The sequence below is a fragment of the Bombus terrestris genome, chromosome 5 (genome assembly GCF_910591885.1).
Source record: "Bombus terrestris chromosome 5, iyBomTerr1.2, whole genome shotgun sequence".
In the NCBI taxonomy this organism is placed as follows: Eukaryota; Metazoa; Arthropoda; class Insecta; order Hymenoptera; family Apidae; genus Bombus; species Bombus terrestris.
The window spans coordinates 3263037-3281822 of NC_063273.1; the positions used below are offsets into that span (position 1 = coordinate 3263037).

The 18786-nt window shown below is 36.5% G+C and overlaps 1 protein-coding gene across 5 annotated transcripts in view; it reads right to left on the reverse strand.

Moving 5' to 3' along the window:
• Positions 1–82: 82 nt before the first annotated feature.
• LOC100650807 overlaps positions 83–18786 on the reverse strand; it is a 587269-nt gene continuing 568565 nt past the window's right edge. For 4 of the 5 annotated variants that reach the window (XM_048405682.1, XM_048405681.1, XM_048405684.1 and 1 more), the window contains one exon: positions 83–17933. In XM_048405682.1, the coding sequence (XP_048261639.1) occupies positions 17585–17933 (349 nt within the window). In that variant the 3' untranslated portion in view covers positions 83–17584. The remainder of the gene's footprint in view (positions 17934–18786) is intronic. The other variant, XM_048405685.1, reaches the window with a different exon arrangement.

Sequence of the window (18786 nt, forward strand, 5' to 3'; positions counted from 1 at the left end):
AATAAAAAGAGACTTAAAACGTTTTATAAATTAAATTATTTAAAATATTCTTCGATGTTTATAGAAGTGAAAACTCAACGAATACAATGAATCATGATTTTATTTGTTATATAATAATATCTACAATAAAAATACCACATCGTTTGAAAAACAATTTTCGTTACAATTATATAGTAATTTTATATAATAATATAATATTTAGGTTTTCGTTCCAAATAAGATGTAGCGATGAACATACACCTCGCAGTGGGAGTGAGAAAATACATTTTTTTTTGTTGCAAATTCCACATTGATTTCTTCACTCAGTGTTATTTTTTTTTCTTTTTCATCTTTTTTTTTTTGCAATACGTAACGAACACACTCGAAACGGCACCACGACGAATCGTTTTCTTATTATCGCGTTTTCTCTCGCTTATTTCTCATTCGTATCTAGTGATTCTCGAGATGAAAAGATACACTTCTTTCACCAGCCGTGGTATAAGGAAATCGCTTCGAGTGTCTCGTTCCTATCGTTTTCTTTTTTTTTTCTAGTTTTTGTCTGTTTTTTAAATATTTCGCGTCGCGAGTACGCTGGCCCGCCTTCTCCGCCATTTTTTCTGTTTTTTTTTTTTGTTTGTTTGTTTGTTTCTTTTGTTTTCATTTAGCGAGATTTATAGAAATATTGGACTAGAGTAATCCAACCTTTTCCTATCTCTTTCTTGTAACGCGAACATCCGCCCGCCTAATTTTTGTTTAACTACACTTAGTTAATAGTACCGTAATGTCATCTCAATATATATCATTGTATTAGTTGTCATAATATATAGAAAATACATATAACAATTATTTAAATGACTCACAATCAATCATTTGTTAGAATGTATATATATGTGTATACATACGTGTAGATATGTATACATATATAGATACACGCATACACACATGTATACATACATATATTTATATATATTTATTTATTTATATATATATTTATATTTATTCATTTATTTATAATATTTATATTTATATTTATATTAATCGGTGTGTTAATTTTACATGATATTTTTTTTACACTCGTCGTAGAGAGAGAGGAAAAGGATGCCGAGGAAGGATTCTGCGAAAGGAGGAGGGGCAGGAAGTATCTTTGAAAGGATTAGGAAAGGGCTAGGATCAGGTAATTAATAGATCTTTCATACATTTACATTGTCCTCATCGTACTACTATTTTAAAGTGAAACTCCTCAGGGCTTAGCCGATATCTTACAAACATTTCACTTTTTATTTTGTCTATCTTGTACTGTTGTACGTATCCTCGCTCTTTTACGAACTATTTTTTTTTCGTAATACCGTCTGGTCAGGCGCGGAGCAGATGGAATTTTTCGTTACTCCATTCCTCTCTCATATTTAATATCTCGCAATGTCTATCCAATGTCTTTTTAACCTTTACAAACGAACCTCTGCCTCTCGTGCTCCGAACACCGGGCGCTTTGCTCTTTCTCTCCTCTCAAATTGTCTTTGATGTTTTCGTTAACGAGGCATAGAAACATTTACTCGTCTATATATATATCTAACATATTCGTGTATCAATACTTAGGTAAATTCTCGCTTCTTCTGCCGATTTCTATTTCATTCTGTAATCGAAGTTTCAACCGCGGCCGCTTCGACTCGATCTTTCAGCTGGCGCGTTTTCGAAATATTTCTTTCGCGTACACCTGCTCCTATATGGTATAAAAGGACGATAGGGCGACATTTGATTTCTCTTACGTTTTTTTCACTTTTGTAAAGAAGTCACAATCACGAAAATCGTCAAGCAATAATAACATTGATAACTACTCACGATTCAATGTATTTTATCAGCTGATTACCTTTGCAATTTCACTCTCTGTTCAATTCTATCGTTCAGTGCTTGCAACAATCTCTGGCAAACCGCTTTCCAAGATTTGCACGAAGACACCGCGTCCAATCGAATGACGTAATTTGAATGATGTGACATTTAGAAACTTTAGAATCGGCACGCGATACGAAGTTCGGCAATTCGCTTATTGTACGAAGCAGGTCTTTTGGGTTTGATTTTTGTGCCTACAAACAATTTTACACGCTATTATACGTGACGAAAAAATCGCTAAAATTTCGCCGAAATATCTACATACATTCGTCTACCGTCTCTGTAAATGGTGTCGAATTCTTTAACATTAAAACATTCTCAAAACATCGTTATGTTTCTCCTCCTTTATTATCCATATTGAGCGGAAAGGTATTGCTGTGTGGTTTCTCGTCAAGAAGAATCCTGTCTTTTGATATGTCAGACGTCTAGCTGGCTCTCATTCTCTCACTCTCACACTCTCTGCTTTTGATTTTTTCTTTCTCATCCTTTATTTCCATCGAATCGTCGAGGACCAATAAGCTTCGACTCTGATCTTTCGCACGAATGTCAGCGTTTCTTGTTTCGTACAAACTTGTTCCATTCGAACTCAATTATAATCGTGAAATATTTTGCACTTTCGTAATTATTTGAAACTTTCTACGCGTAATGAAAATTCACGTCCAGAATTATTTGTTATATGTAATTCAAAGATTATCTGTTGCAATTTCGAGAAGAGTGGTGAATTTTTAATTTTGGAAACTAGGGCTGGACGTATCGGAATAGAACCGCGATTTATACTTCTGCCATTCGGTAGAAAGATCAAAGTGAAACTCTGATCGACCTCTGTAGACTTTTCCGTGTGCACTTGCGAATGCAAACGAATAACATCGATAAACGTGTTTGCTATGTACACACGCAAAGAGCACCGACAAGAAATATGCGATAAATAAATACAATAATTATCCTAAAGAATGTCCAGTCCTATTATTCGATTAACGCGATGGTTTTTTACTTTAATTTCCCGTTCCATTAAGCACGAACAGCTTAATAAAGTTTTGCAAAGCGAAAACTATCGATGATTGTTACGAAGTTTTTTATATTTTTATCCTATTAAAAATCGTTCGATTCCCATTCACACGGTATTGGTGTTACAAATTTTCCATTATCAATCAACGAATGAAAAAATCTCGTGCTTCCCATCTGTCCACGTCAACGTCGACCTTTGATTAACGCTTTCGCTTTACAACGTCGCTTAAAAATACGAACAAAATTATTCGACGAACAATCCTATCGGGAGTATGATTAAACGTCCCGATGATCGATGCTCGTATCTAGATCTGTGCATTTTGATTTGGAGCTTCAGCCACGGTTACTGTGTACACTGTATAATATATGTATATCCTTCGCATAAATAGTAGCAAGAACGCAGCGAAGCGCGAGCGAGGATGCGTCGATCTCTTCTCCAAAGTCGAAAAATTCTCCTTGGACCGACACAAACCGCGCTTTCCTCGGGAAACTATGCACTCGAGAGTCCAATAATCGTGGATAATTGTTCTCCGAAAAGCACTTTTAATACCATTCAATCATTTCCATCGTTTATTTCTCTGATCCTTTCCTCTTTATGTAACCTTCTTCGTACTTCGACAAATTGTTTTCCATTTTGATTGTCAATTTTGATTCTTCACTATTTTCTTTGAAAGATGTTCGAATCTCGAGCGCAGTCTGTATCCTACGCGACGTCGCTTCGATCTCTTACGCGTCTAAATTGAAACACACGAGTCGTGGAATTCATGAGGAGTATCGGAGGGGCGGGAGGGAAGTTGGATCGAGAGGATCGAAAGGATTTCGTGCACCTTCTTGCACACCGTTGCTCACGACACATATAAAATCCAGACTCTTTATACAGTATATTATTGCATACTACACGTTCGTCGCTCGCGGGCTACGATTCACCACATTTGCACTAACACATTTGCGCTAGAACGTACTATAACGCGTACGTAGAGACGAGTGGAAAAGGAACGAGAGTCGATTCAGCCTCGACGACGTAACTTATTGGGAGGAACGGAAGATTCACGGAACGACATATCCGAGAATTTTTCCTAATTTTATCGCAGCAGTGTTTCTTTCCTCTTTTTGATTTACTACACCCACTGAGATGATGCGTCTTTTGATTACAACGACGATATTTGGCACGGTATTTATTGTTAAGCGTTACGATCTCATTTTTCAAGTAATTTCGCCTTTCTGGTTGATCTTCGTTGTGATTTGATTTTTCCCAGAATGTAAATAGTTTCTTGCTTCTTTATAGAGAACTTTGGCGAGGTATCAGCGAAAGAAATTTTGAAACATTTTTCCTACCAGTTCTGATAACCGTAAAAATGAATATTTTGATTAGAGCAGACACCTTTCATTGCTATAATAGTCACTCGACGAAATAGAAATTTAAAAATTGAAAATTCATTTTTGATATTTGCGTTTAAGACACTGACTTTGAATATTAATGTTTAGCAAGCAGGATACGATCGCAAACGAAATTTCATGACAATTTGCTTTTAATAAAATAATTTACTTATACAGATATTATATAGATATTCCCGTATGTATAAGCGTGTATATTTTTTTAATATATGGCTGACGTAGCGAAAAGGTTAAACATTTAAGGTTAACATTACAATATATCAAATAAAATTTTTCTATTGTAAATATAGTTATCGGCTTAGAATTCTATACATCGCGATGCACTTCAACTAAATAAATTATTCTGTGTCAATTTTGATAAAGACATCGTCTTCATCTTCAAGCCTTTCAGAAGCCATCGCAGTTACAGAAATTATCATTGGAAACATAATACTCTTGTTCATGGTTAGACTAGACATCGAACCATTGCTTCATGATTTTTTTAAAGTTCCGAGTTGTTTCGTTTTCTCCGAACCATGCTCCGATTATTAAAGATCGAATTTTGTTTAATTCTATCTAACTTTCGCTTTCGCCACTGGCGATAATTACCGGATCATAATCTTAATTCTATTCGAAAGAACGTAAACGTTAAAAAATATTTCGTATTCTCTCGAGTAAAATTGAAATTCTTCTAAAACATGCGAATCGCGAAGACGCCGCGAAACGACTGTTGACTGTTCCTTTCTCGACTTTTCCTTAAGAATTTTTCCAACCTATTATTCGTATTATACAATCGTTCTCAGTATCGAAGCTCGTAAAATAAGCCAATGCCTACAAGAGTTTTAAGAGGAAGAAGAAAACTCTTCGCAAGATCGACGTACTATGTAACAAGCGGATACGAAGATACGTTGTAACATACTTCGAGAAAACTCTTTATTGGCACGTGATTCAATTTGATTCTCCAATTCGACATACGCTATCGTTTAAAAATCTTATTCTTTTTTCCTTTTACACTTAAAAAACATCTAAATTACTCATCCATTCAACCAATAAAAAGTACCGTGCATCGTATCCGCTTTCTCTAGGAATTAAGTACACTCGTATCTATCTAAAGAATGAGAAAATGTAAGAAAGAGGGACGAGGGGAGAGTGTAGGGCTACAGATGGCAAATAGGCGCAATTATTTCGGCTCCTTACGAATTAATACTTTCCATACATTTCATTCATACACAGGGACACAGCACGCGCGTATTTAAGGACTAACTAACAAAGGATTGTCTGCTTAAAGGGGTTTCTCATCCGATTCAATGCATCCATGAGGCAGCAATCGCTGTTACACATTCTATGAAACGTCCTCGAATTTTATTCGAACGCTCTCGTATAATTCGTTTCCCTCGTTACGTACTAATATCGTCGCAGAACGATTTGTTCTTTCTCCTGGAGAAAGAAATATTAAACAGGATTCCGTTTAAGCGCGTCATGAATGCAGAACTCCCTCGGCCACGACACATTTGCTATCTACCGAGATCTACTATGTACATCAATTCCTTTTAGACGTAGCTAATATTTCGTTCCTCGTCATAGTTAAAAAGATTATTACATTAAGTATAGAGTTGCCGGTAAGAAACGGCGTACGTACGTGCACGCGCAATCGGAACACTCGCTGCATTTCCTTCTCTAGTTCTTTTCTTTTACTTTGTTCTCGCATCTGTTTTCTTTCTTCCGTATTTCTCATATAACACACAGTATACACATATACATACATACACACGATGACGCAACACTCGTATTCCATTCTGCTCTGACACCTTCGCCGTCTATCGCAACACCAAACGATTTCTGCTACGAATGAAAATGTCCATATTTTATTTCTTTATTTACTTCTTTTATTTAGTATAGTCGTCGTTTCCTTCTCATTTCTGCTAACCGAGGATTTGGGATGGGATGGGCCCGGAATGCACTGCGGCACAAGTGACTCTATCTTCTAAGCCTAACAACAGCTCGATGATCAATTTCGTCGTCGAGTTTTCCATCCCTTTCCCTCTTCTTACTTCCGTTCGCGAAATCAGCTTCCAACGCGACACGATACCCGACACTCGCCTCGCTTCTGGCCAACTTTCGTGAAAACGCTCGCGGTATTAAACAGCGTTAAAAGCATAGCTTTTTTCTCAAGCGTTAGAAGGAAAATTCTAGCTAATCGAGGGAGTCGGTCGAGGTTTCTGAGTATGTCGACGAAACTTCGAGCGTCTCTTGCATGATAACGTGATAGCATATTAACGTTTAAACTAAATTTCTATTGTTTATCTCGCTGAATAAATTTGACAAGAGGATCGTATGAAATAATCATTTTGATAGAGGTAAGGCTTAGTGCAGAATGGATTAACTCGAAGACTTTTTGGAGCGATTAACTCTTTCGTTAACATAGGCACATACGCTACGAAGGGTAAAAAATTCCGACAACGAAGACACGTTGCAGAGTTAACGACATTTCGCTATTCATAAACTTGAGATCAATTTTTTTCAGGCAGTGGAAGTAGAGAGAAACTGAGCAATCAAAACGAACGTTTTTCTCTTCATTACGCATAATCAGACGGAAGAAACGTAAAACTAGATTCTTATGCACGATGGCAATACCTCCGTGCTTTGGCACATCGTTACGATACGTTAGAATTAATAAAACATTGTTACGAATCTTTTGTCGCAGCGAAACTCCCGGAGCAATGAGAACAGGTATCGAAGAGAAACGTCGCTGTAAAACGCGGACGATCGTGCGTTTTGATTATTCGATTACTCGAATATACTTTCTATTCCATCTTTTAAATATTGTGCGTCTTTGTATTATAAAAAATACCAATTCGCATTTCAGAAATCGTCTTGCCTCTTTGCTCTTTCTACGATTGTTAAAATCGTTATTATTGATAAAATCGACGAGTCGTTAAATCTGCAATGAAATTACTGAAATTAGCGTGACTGAAATTATTCAAGGAGCAGATATAGTTCGGAGCAACGATCATTTAAGATCGTATAAAAAGAGGAGAAAAAGTGTATTCTTATCCTATCGAAGAACACGCTTCACTTTTCCTTCGAACTGTTATCAAAAACCTTTGATTTCGTTCTCCCGTTCTTTTTGCTTCTCCTCGGTGTCTCTTTCTCTCGTTCGTTCTCTCGTTTTCTCACTTCCTCTAATATCATAGTTAAAAATCAATGATTAGTTACCAGAACACAAGGCACTTGGCTTACACATCGTACATATTTTTATTCTTTTTTCTTCATTCTTTTTTAATTTCTTTCGTTAGTCGCTTGCTTTTGGTGTAGCTCGGTGTTGGGATAGCTTGCGCAGGACGCACCGCATACACGAGACGAACGACGCGAGACATCGATTATGTTCATTGCAATCGAGAAGCAGCTGACTCGATTCACTACCGCTAGTTACTATTTACAATGTGTTTACAATTGAAAAATATTGTTATAATATATCTATTCCACACTGAAAATACCAACATTTTTTTGTTTATTAAATCGGGTTTCGTAAGACGTCAATAGCGAATAAATTAATCGACTGATAAATTAATAGAATATTTTAGGTGTTTGAAATTAAGTAATTGCAACTTGATGAATAATAAGAACAGAATTGGATATATCGAAGTAAATTGAAAAAGTCATCGAAAAATATAATGATAGAATAATCATCTGTATTACGTTTCGTTGCTCCTTAAGTTATACTCAATAACTCACGGAAAATTAAATATCCTTCTTCCTTAGGAATCCTTTTAATTTGCTACACGTATGTAAGATTATTTCTGTAACAATTTTAATTAGAAACAATGGTAGTAAGTCGTAACTCCAAAGAACATTTACATCATATAAAAAATTCTATATGCTATTTACCATACTAATATTTCGTTTCTCCTCGTACGAAAGTTTTCGAATAGTTGCACGAATAACGATTAGCTACATTCTTTTCTGGAGAAATGTACATTCAAATGAAGTTCCATTTAGCGCTACATCACATCGATTCGTCTACTGACCGCTAAATTAGCAACAATGACGTTAATATCGACTAAAATCGTTCATTTCGCGTCTCGTCGTCGGTTGCAGAGTGCCTTGCGACGTATGATGGAAATAACACGCAGCAATTACTCACAATATCAATAGAAGAAAATAGTCCATATGTATGTATATATATACATATATATCGCCACATACATATATATATATACTACGTATGCAATGCAGTTTTAATATATATTATATACATATATTACGTATATATATCATATATTATATATTATACATATAACATATATTTAATATATAATATATATATACATATATTTATTTATTTATTTCATATATCCATTGCTCATCATCCATATCCATTTATAAACGACGGTTAGATCATACATTACATCTGAGTATTAAAACATCATTTCTTTCTTTCTCTTTCACGCTTGTCTTGAATTTCCCGCAGCGGTATTGTTCCACGGTTATACTGATCTTTTTTAATACTCTGGTGCACTCGTGAGCCAGGGTCTTCGGTAAGTCTTGCTCAGTATCATCGAAAGGACAAACATCCGGATCGGTCGATCGAGGAAAAACTGAAGTTTCGTTCAGCTAATCTGTGAACAATTTCGTCGACTTATCTCGAGATACGTGAATCGTCGAATTTCTGCAACAGGCGGATCGGTGTTTCAAATTCGATCGATCGTGCATCAATCGTGCAGTCAAACTTCGATCGTGATTGGTTCACGTGCAATGATCGAAAACTCAACCAATTTTGTCAAGAATTTGATGTATAAGTTGATCGATGGTTCGACGATTGCCTTGCAAAGGATCGACGATCGTTTCACTGCAAAATATCGTTGCAAATATATCGAAGTGTATCGATAAGGATTTAAACGACCACGATCGCGACAAGTCGACTCACAATTTGCCAAGATCGTTTTCCTGTATATTCGATGACTCTGTTGGGAGTTTTACATTGTTGAAAAAACTGAACAACCGAAGCAAGCAACTGCTTGCCTCGTTTCCCAAAAATCTGCCCGTTCTATCTGTGTTTCCTTTTATCGCGTACCGAAGTCCCATCGCTCACGATTCCGAAGCGCGAGCTGTTCTTCCCTTTTTACTCTTTCTCTTTTCTATTTTATTTTGTTTCACTTGAACGAACAACATCGAGATTTAAACCGCGACCTATCGCAAAGCGCGTGGTCGCTGCCTACTCCCTGCACATAATCGGCGCCCATATATATATATATATATAAATATATATATATACGAATATATATATTTATACATGTATAAGTATTTATATATACAAATATATATATATTTGTATATATATATCCCCACATATCTATATAATAATTAATAATAATTAATAGTTAATAATAATAATATCGCCCTTTCATATCCAATATGTATATATATATATGTGTGTATATTAAATAAAATCGTATGTACGCAATATAATGTATAATCACTAGACCAATGTATATTAGTATCGCTCTTCGAACGTAATACTGATGCATAGAAGCTCGTCACTCCGGCTAAGCTTAACTAACACACATCAACATTTATCTCATCGTTTCTGCCGTCATCGATGGAATCCTTCTTTCTGCTTTCAGTTTGCGCCGATGCTTTCGCCGGACCTTGAGCTCCTCGATTTTTGTCGACTGACGTTAAAATCAGAAACGCGCGCGCCTATAAACTCTCGTTGATCCATCTCTTTATAAGCTTGTTTAAATATTGAGAATTCGCGCAAGGGCGTCGTAGCACCTCGGTCAAAGACTTCGTTAAAACTTCGTTAAAACGACGAAAAGCAAGCGGTTACATCGTGGCTATCGACAGACTAAAGAGGTATACCTAACACAGTGATCGATTCGAAATTTTCACGAGGCCATGCGTAACTGGACAAAATCGACGCTCCTCCGGTTTTCATTTATTTGAAGGATCGACAAAGAGTGACAGACGCGCGCATTCGGTTTCAGAGGATCAGCTGCGACGTTTGTGCCGTCTTTGTTGGCCGAAGACCAATGTGGTGGAGTCGCGTGTCGAGGGGTTTTCATGCCTCCTATGGGGTCTTTCGTTCCTCTCTCCTCGTAGATCGGAGAGGAAAGTTAGTTTAATAGGCCTTCGAATCGATTTTCGATCGTTTTCGTCGACGACTCGGTAACACATCGCGCTTCAAATTGACTGAACTGTGTGTAAATGTGTGGAAAGCCACGCTATCGTTTCTCATGAGCTGATTGCATAGTATAGAATGTGGAACTGCGTGAAAGCGCAGTCGAAAAAGAATCGTTCAAATGGAAGAATTTATAGAATTAGTCCAACTAGTTTGTGCTATATTAATGAGAAATTTGATGAAGAAAGGTTCAAAAGCAACGTTTAAGTTTATTTGGATACTTGATAAGTAAGGGTAGTAAAAATGTCGCTCACGAGGGACGATCACGGGACGTTTCGTCTGCAAATCCCTTAAAGTGGAATCCCTCACTCGGCCAGCTGTAGTTAGCGCATACGTCATCTAACACAATTAATAATATATTGTCCATATTGCTTATGGCACCAACTTTTGAGCGATATCATTGCAAATTTTTGTTCTTTCTTTCTTTGTTTACTTGTTATAGAGTTACGAGAGGTTCGTCTGCGCTTTTCCCGGCGTAGCCTCAAAATCGGCTTCCTCGATATTCTTTCTTTCACGCGAGTTTTGAGCAAAAGACAATACAAGAGTCGGAGAGAGAACGGTGTTTTTTTTTCCTTTCACTTCTTTTCTTTTTATCGTTTCGTTTAAAAGACTAACCGTGACGAGGATATTTTAATGTATACAGCTACACCTTACAGGTAAGAACTAGTTGAGCAGAGAAGTGGAAAAAACAACGACAGCGCGGACACGCGTCCACACCGATATTGCTACCGAGCACACGTTTCTTCTTTCACTCTATCGTAATAATTATTGCGATAATAACCGTGCGATAAAAATGTCCGTGTCACATGAATACTCTGGACCGTGCTGTTCTCACGTTCTCTATATATTCGCGATTTTTTCACGACAGCAAAACGGATCAAAGATAAGGGCTGTCTAGAACAAGGGATCTTTGAACATGAAATCGAAAGATTGTTCGTACAGAACGAACGAAAATCGAATAATCGAAGGGTTCGAAAAATCGAACGAATCTAATCTCACAAAGTTGTCAGGCAAAAAAGACAGAGAGACGACGATGGTTTTGTCTGAACGAGATCAAAGATTCCCAATGCCTCGCGTTCTACGAATTTATTTCTTTCCCTTTTGTTTCTCTTTTTCTATTTCTCTCTTCTTTTATTTTTCTTTTTTCTTTTTTGTTCCGTTATCTTCGTGTATTTAGGATCTAATCGATCAGTTCTCATGTGAAACGCGACATTACGTATCCGTGGCTCACCTACAGCTGACCATGCTTCGAATACATTTAAAAACACTATTAACAATACATTTCGTTTTTTGTTTCTCCGTCGTAGTAAAAGTTATAATAGAGAATAGTATTAACATCAAATAGAAGAGTATAAAGAACCATGCTGGCGTATAGAGATAGATATTAAAGTAGGTAATAGGTAAGAGGACGATAGATTACGATATCAATATAATCCAATAAATAACTTTTCACTTGTTTAAGAGTAGGTTTTTTTTCTTGCATAAACGATGATGATCATTTAGTAGACTTTTTTTTCATTTTAATACAGTATTTTGAGCACATTCCTCAGGTGTATAACCACGCTACACTTTCTTCGCCGAGTTGTACCAATATATTTCGCAACGTCACCTCGCCATTGCTTCGGTTTGATTTATCGACGATGTGAGACATATCTTTCTCTTTTCGCAGACATACGAGTTATGGTGTGTTAATAAATTATTAAATAAAATTCGACTAATGAAAATCAATCACATTCACGATGAACAATGGTAACGATAGACTCGAAGGCACTATGTTGCCTTGGTCTGCTTAATGATTTAAATTAACTACGAATATAATATATATTAAAATATCGTTAAATAATTTTGTACTTCGTGGAAGTTTCAAAATTAATCAGCGCATTGTGAAATTATTTAAACTATACATTTTCTTTTTTAACACTTAGATAAATATAATCGATAACGTCTAGTACGATATTAAATAAATTGCGTAACAATTTCGTGCTCGATAAAAATTAAACTAAAGTTTTCCGGTCGTGTTTAAATAAGATTTTTTCTAAAAAATCAATTTCACTCGGTCTGGATAGTTACATAGAATTAAATATAATAAAATTAATCTCCGAATTCGAATCTGCTACGCTTTTCGTTTGGCTGTACGATTTTGCCGGTAGAAACAAAAATTTCATACGATGAACGTAATCCGTTTCGTCGTCAATCTATCTCCATTCACTCGATGTTATCCGCTAACTCGACTAATGGCAGTACAATATCGGTACAACTCACTAATTGATGGCACGGGTCCGCCTATGTACAAATATGTAATACCATATACCACATACCATTTAAATACATCACATATTTATCATTTTTTTTTTTGTTATATATATATTCTCCATATAGATATATATATATCATTCTTTTTTTCTGTGACGTGGAGGGACTCGTTTGTACAATTCATGCATATATTCGTTACTGTTTCATTGCTTCGTTTTATCGTACCTTTCCTCAAAATTCTGAGTAATCAGCCTCCAGAATTGCCTCTTGCGTTTACATTGGCCAAACAAATCCAGAGAGTGTGACCAAGCTTGGAACTTTCTCGTTACAGGAGAAAGAAGGTAGAATAATTACATTTTATTAAGTACACATAATCTTACCGAAGAAGGCTGATTAAAAGCTAACTAAATTTTAAGTACATAATCACTTTGTTTTTTTCTTAAATTCGTAACGCAATTTAATAAGAATTATTTAACTACGAAATTATCGAAATAATCAATTCGGTTGTACTTTAACAACTAACGATCGTGGTCTCTGGATTTGATCTCGCTGCTGTGTAATAATTCCAACACTTTCTTCTTCTTTTCCCTCTCCTCGACTTCTTGTTTCTTTCTTTCTTTTTTTTTTTTTATCGCTAACTACGTCGTGTTTCACCTCGAATCGATTCTAAATCTGATTAAGAGTTAGATTACGTACATATAATAAGAATTACATTAGTAGAAACGTAGTTTCTGTAACAAGTGTATTGTCTTAAATGATATGTCTGCTAATTTTGTTGCATTTCGACTTATGACCCGGACCTGTGGTCGGGATTCACATATATAACACTTTTACACCTTAAATGAACTTATTTTTAAATACTCGAATCACCTAGGATCTTAGTTAGTATAGTTAATTATAGATTTCTAGGATTACGCATCTTATTCGACTTATTTCTTTTTCTTTCTCTCTCTCTCTCTCTCTCTCTCTCTCTTCCTTTCCTTCTTTACTGGAGGCCGTTCACTCAGAGTTTACAAAATCGTGTGTTCTTCTATGGTCGTAAAAGAGGTATACCCATGGGCCGTAAGTATCAGTGATATTCGCGATTTAAGATTCGAAAATAAGTACACGCGTCGAACGTTTGAACGATAAAATACTGCTTCGATTTATTTATTCTTCATTGCTATCAAATGTGGTCAACGTGATAAAAATATTTCTCTCAAACGAAACGATCGTTCGTTGCGTGTCTGTGGAACGATATTTAGGTATCTAGGAAACAAGGATTCATTATTTCTCAGCGGTTTTCTCTTTTTTCGAGAGATGTTTTTCTTTCTTTAAATAGATAGAACGGTGCCCTTGGCCATACGCCTTTCTTTTCTTTTTTTTTCTTTTTTTATCGATTCGCAATTCTTGTCTGTAAATGAACGAATGGTGCGTGGCCGGAACGTTTGTCGTTTGAACAGCGCGTTACACATTTCTTTCTTGATTTCATTTTCGTCGGTAGATCAGGGGGTTGAGAAGGGTTGGAAAGGGAAAACATGGAAGAAACACAAGACACACACGCATAAAGGACAGACGATTCTCTCGTAAGCTTAAAATCCAACGAATCTGCTCGAATGCGGAACGTCAAACGGAAGTATCTCTCCTTTCTCCTAGATCTTTCTCTCCATCTGTTTCGAAACGTGTTTGTACGTTGTTTGTAACGATATTCTTTCCTCGCGTATTTTTCAGACTAAAAAAGCAACATTGGAAAATGTCAAGCCATCCTTTCTTTCATTCACTTTTCTCTTCCTTTCTCCCCTTTTGTTTTCGTTTAAAACTTGGCAGATTCTTTAAAAGCATCCTCAGTCACTTGCATCTCTTTTTTTCGCTTTTTTCCCCTTTTTACACGTGAAAAGTTTAAAAAGTTAAAATGTATATCGTGGTTTTTTAATTCCTTTTAATGGTAAAAGTTAATAAGAAGAAGAGTGTTAACAATAACAATATCTTTAAAGGTAGAATTAGAGCAGCTACGATCGGCGGACAAATCTGAACGACAATCTCTCGAGTGACGTCGACCAATGGATACACATGTATACGTTTTAGCGTTCACACGTATCGTGAAACGTAGCTCGAGTACGTGTCAACGCCACGTGTAGCTTTTCTCGTATATTTGTTTCTCGTATATCTTTACTTGTAAAATTTCGCCGGGAACGATGTTCCTATATATACATTCAAAACAAGCAAACAACGTAATACAACGTAACTAAAAACAAGCAACATCGAATTTCCGCCGTTCAGGCCGAATTTCGTACGCCGACGTAAATATTAATTAAACGATATAATTGCTAAATAATCGCTAACATAATTACTCTTTAATTAAATTACATTTGTACTACCTATCGGATAAAGTTTCGAAACATAAAGGCGAGACAACTTATTGTCAACGCCACGGTAACAATTTATAAAATTAACGCAAACGATCATTTAAGGCACCTTACATACAGGAACATCGTTGAATTCCGTTAAAACGAAAGGATAAAAATTTGCGAAACTTGTATCCAGGCGATTCACCGTCATTGGCTCGAGGGTCTCGCCTCGTAGTCCCTAGTAAGGTAGAAAATCAAGCCAAGTATATATACTTTATTTATAATATAGATCCCTCCTAAAACAACCTAAAACCTATAACCTACGTATTTTTTTTTTGCGTTAAAATCCATTCGAATTGTACATACAGACACTGACGTTTAGAATTATGTACAGACATGTACACGAATTATGTACACATAGAGTGGTGATCTAAAGCGATCATTGTTAGTCGAATAATAATCCGTCTGTTTCTTCTTTCTTTTTCTTATCTCTTACTTTTTCTTTTGTTCGCATCTCGATTTATTTAAATAAACGCTCTCTGCCACGTGTCTGCGTTCGATGCACGTATATATAATGTATTCATGGCTGTATGTATAATTAATTTATGTTACAGTTCGATCGCGATCGCACGATCGATCGCGGCCCGAAGTGAAACTTGAACAACGTGTCTCTCTTTCTTAATCTTTTTTTTTTTTCTTCTATAGAGGACTATATCTCGCCTAGGCTACGAGTCATCTTCAAATTACATCGATCTGTTTATACATATGTATAATATGTATATATATATATATAATATATATTAAAATTTATTCTGACAAATATAGTTAATATATATATTATATATATTAAGTAACAGAGGTAACAAAAATCTTGGGGAGCTTCAACAAATCTACGAACGTTTTCTCTTGACGATTGATCGCTTTACTTATCGACATTTAAATACGCTAAATGTAAATTTAAACTAAGTAGAACTAGAGCGAACGTGCAACAAGTCGTATTAATTTTAGAAGGACGGGATGTGCTCGCGAACCGTTTATAAGATCGTTACCTTTCGTGCGTTTTTAAAAACAAGATCAATTTTAGATTAAGTTCATCTTATATTACACTACGTTCGTGTTATATTTAACCAATTAGCTTTACACTTCTATTTATAGCTCTCTTTATTCTAATCGTCTTGTTTTCCATTCGAATCTCGTTGAAAAATATCCGAAAGAAAAGATTCTTCTAATCGCAGGTTAAACGATTCGATTCGTAAGCCGATCTCGTCTACGATAAACCAAAAAAAAGAAAAAAAAAAGAAAATAAAAGAAGTAATGAAGAGTAGATAGTGAAGAAAAGACGATTAAAATTAATCTAAAATGTTTAAAAAATGACAAAGAGGCAACAGGTAACAGTTAATGTCTTGTGGCACAATCCTGGGAACATTTCACGTGCATATAGCCATAATAGGTACATCGAAAACTGCGAATAATCGTTCAACGCGTTACATCGCACTAAATCGTGGCTAATTCCCTTATCCTGACTCATCCAGTCAGGTTTTAACCTCTGCTAGATTGCTACTTTAAAAAAAAAAAGAAAAAATAAAGGAAATACTTAAAAACACCAGCCAGTGTGTTGTTCGTGTAGGACACGATCTTTCCTGTAGGCCATTTGGTTCGTCGATGACGTTTTCACGCGTCTCCAACATCCTCTTTTGTTGACAAAACGAAAATGATCAATAAAACAGACGGAAAGCTTGCACGTTCGATTATTATCCCATAGACAAATCCAACCGATCGCTGTTGACCGCTGCCGTTGCTGGACTGTCGCGATGTTTCGTCCATCCCTCGTTTGACACGAAATGGGGGACTTCCGTTACCCTGTCTCCTCGTTGAACAGAGCTTCGACTACTGCTGCGAAGTACAACACCCACGCGATATCTCTACCCTCGTTTCGTCATTTTCAGTATCTAGATTTCTTTTCAAAAAATTAGAATTTCCATTCTGATCGTACTTGTGTCATTTGTTTCTCCTTTTAACGGTTTCTTTCGAAGTCTGTTACTAACAAAGGATAGAGGTACCTCGGGATAGCTTCATCCTCCGATGCACGTGTTCCGCACCTATGTGTGACCGCGTATGTATAACTTATGGTATGGCTGGTCTGGTAGAGAACACGCGTCATTTCGTTTCGCTCAAGTCCATAGCGCGTACAAGAGGTATTTCTCGTTTTCTTTATTTCATTTGTTTCCTTCTTTTCATTGTTCTTGGAACTATATTATCTATCATATGGAAGTGTCCGTTTCTCATTTATAACTCGCCTAGAACGTCAGTTAACGTTTTGCCTCTGTGTAGGAGGTTTCGAGACACGACTCTCTCTTTCTCTCTCTTTTTTTCTCTGTAGATTGACACTGGAGTCACTAACTTTATACGCGTTTTCGTCGTGCCATCGACGATCCTTCGACGATCGTGATTTATTGTTTTCTAGTTTTAGTTTCTCTTAGTAGTGCCTGCCTATTAACGTAGCGCGACCGTAAAATACTTTCCTACCGTACCGTTACAGCCTTCGTTAAGGTAACTTTAGTTGAACCGGCTGGGCATCGTCCTATGGTGGTCTGAGCCGGGTTGGGTTGTGCCATAAATGCGCTTGATTTTGAGCGCCGGTGTCACTATTGCTGGGAGGCAGTTGTTGCTGATTGAAGTCTTGGGCCTGCGATGAAACGCTGCTTGGTTGTTGTTGCTGCTGCTGCTGCTGCTGCTGCTGCTGTTGCTGTTGCTGTTGTTGCTGCGATTGTTGTTGTTGTGGTTGTTGTTGTTGACGTTGCTGTTGGGATTGCTGCACCTTCGATTGCTGCTGTGCAGGCCTTTTAGATTCCTGTCCCGTTGAATCGGGCGAGGGTACCGGCCTGTGAGATTTCATGTGTGCGCTTCTGCTTTTCACTTTGTTGAAAACTCTGCAAAGACAAATTGAACGATCGTGTTAGTTCAATCGACGATTTACTATCGGAATTAAGTTTGAACGGATTAGACCGTAGATAGGTAAATGTAAACACGATGCCTGGGATCGGTACATAACACACAGACTATGCGAATAAAAGAAATTGAAGCTATTGAGATGTGGGCAACATTAATAGTATCGTATCGAAAGGGGATCTTTCATTTTGTTTTTGTAATATTCTTGTTCTTTGATAAATTGGTGTATAATTTCGATGATTTTGAGTATTTGTAATTCTTGTCGAACGTATTTTCAACGATGTGTTCGGTATTCATGATCGTGACGACAACGACGTATGAACATTGAGCTAATTAATGACAGATCATGCGTATGATGCGCTGCAACATTAATTATCGATTCCATGGTAATGCAAGCATTCTAAATATTTATTGCCGGAATTATTCACCTTGACGTGCGACGTGTAACCGTATTGGAACGATTGCAATTCAAATGAACGAGATCGAAATGCTGGTTTAACAGAGAAAGGAATGTAAGTGACAGCAACGTAGACGTAATTTAATGAGGCGAATAACAAATTTATAAAAAAATTATATCGAACAAGGAGATACAGATGTACAATATTTTTCACGGTGCATTTCTCAACGATTTGATTTACGTATCATAGTCATATATGCTACTACGTATCGTTAGAAATTTTCCACTATTTTCTCTAATTTATATGTACATCGATGCTTTTGTAACATTTTTGCAATATTTTGCAACATTGCAATTCAATTCTAGATTTAAAACGTATACGTTCAGGCAAATACATCGATTTCATTATGCAATTATGCACAGAGCGTTGCAAGCAG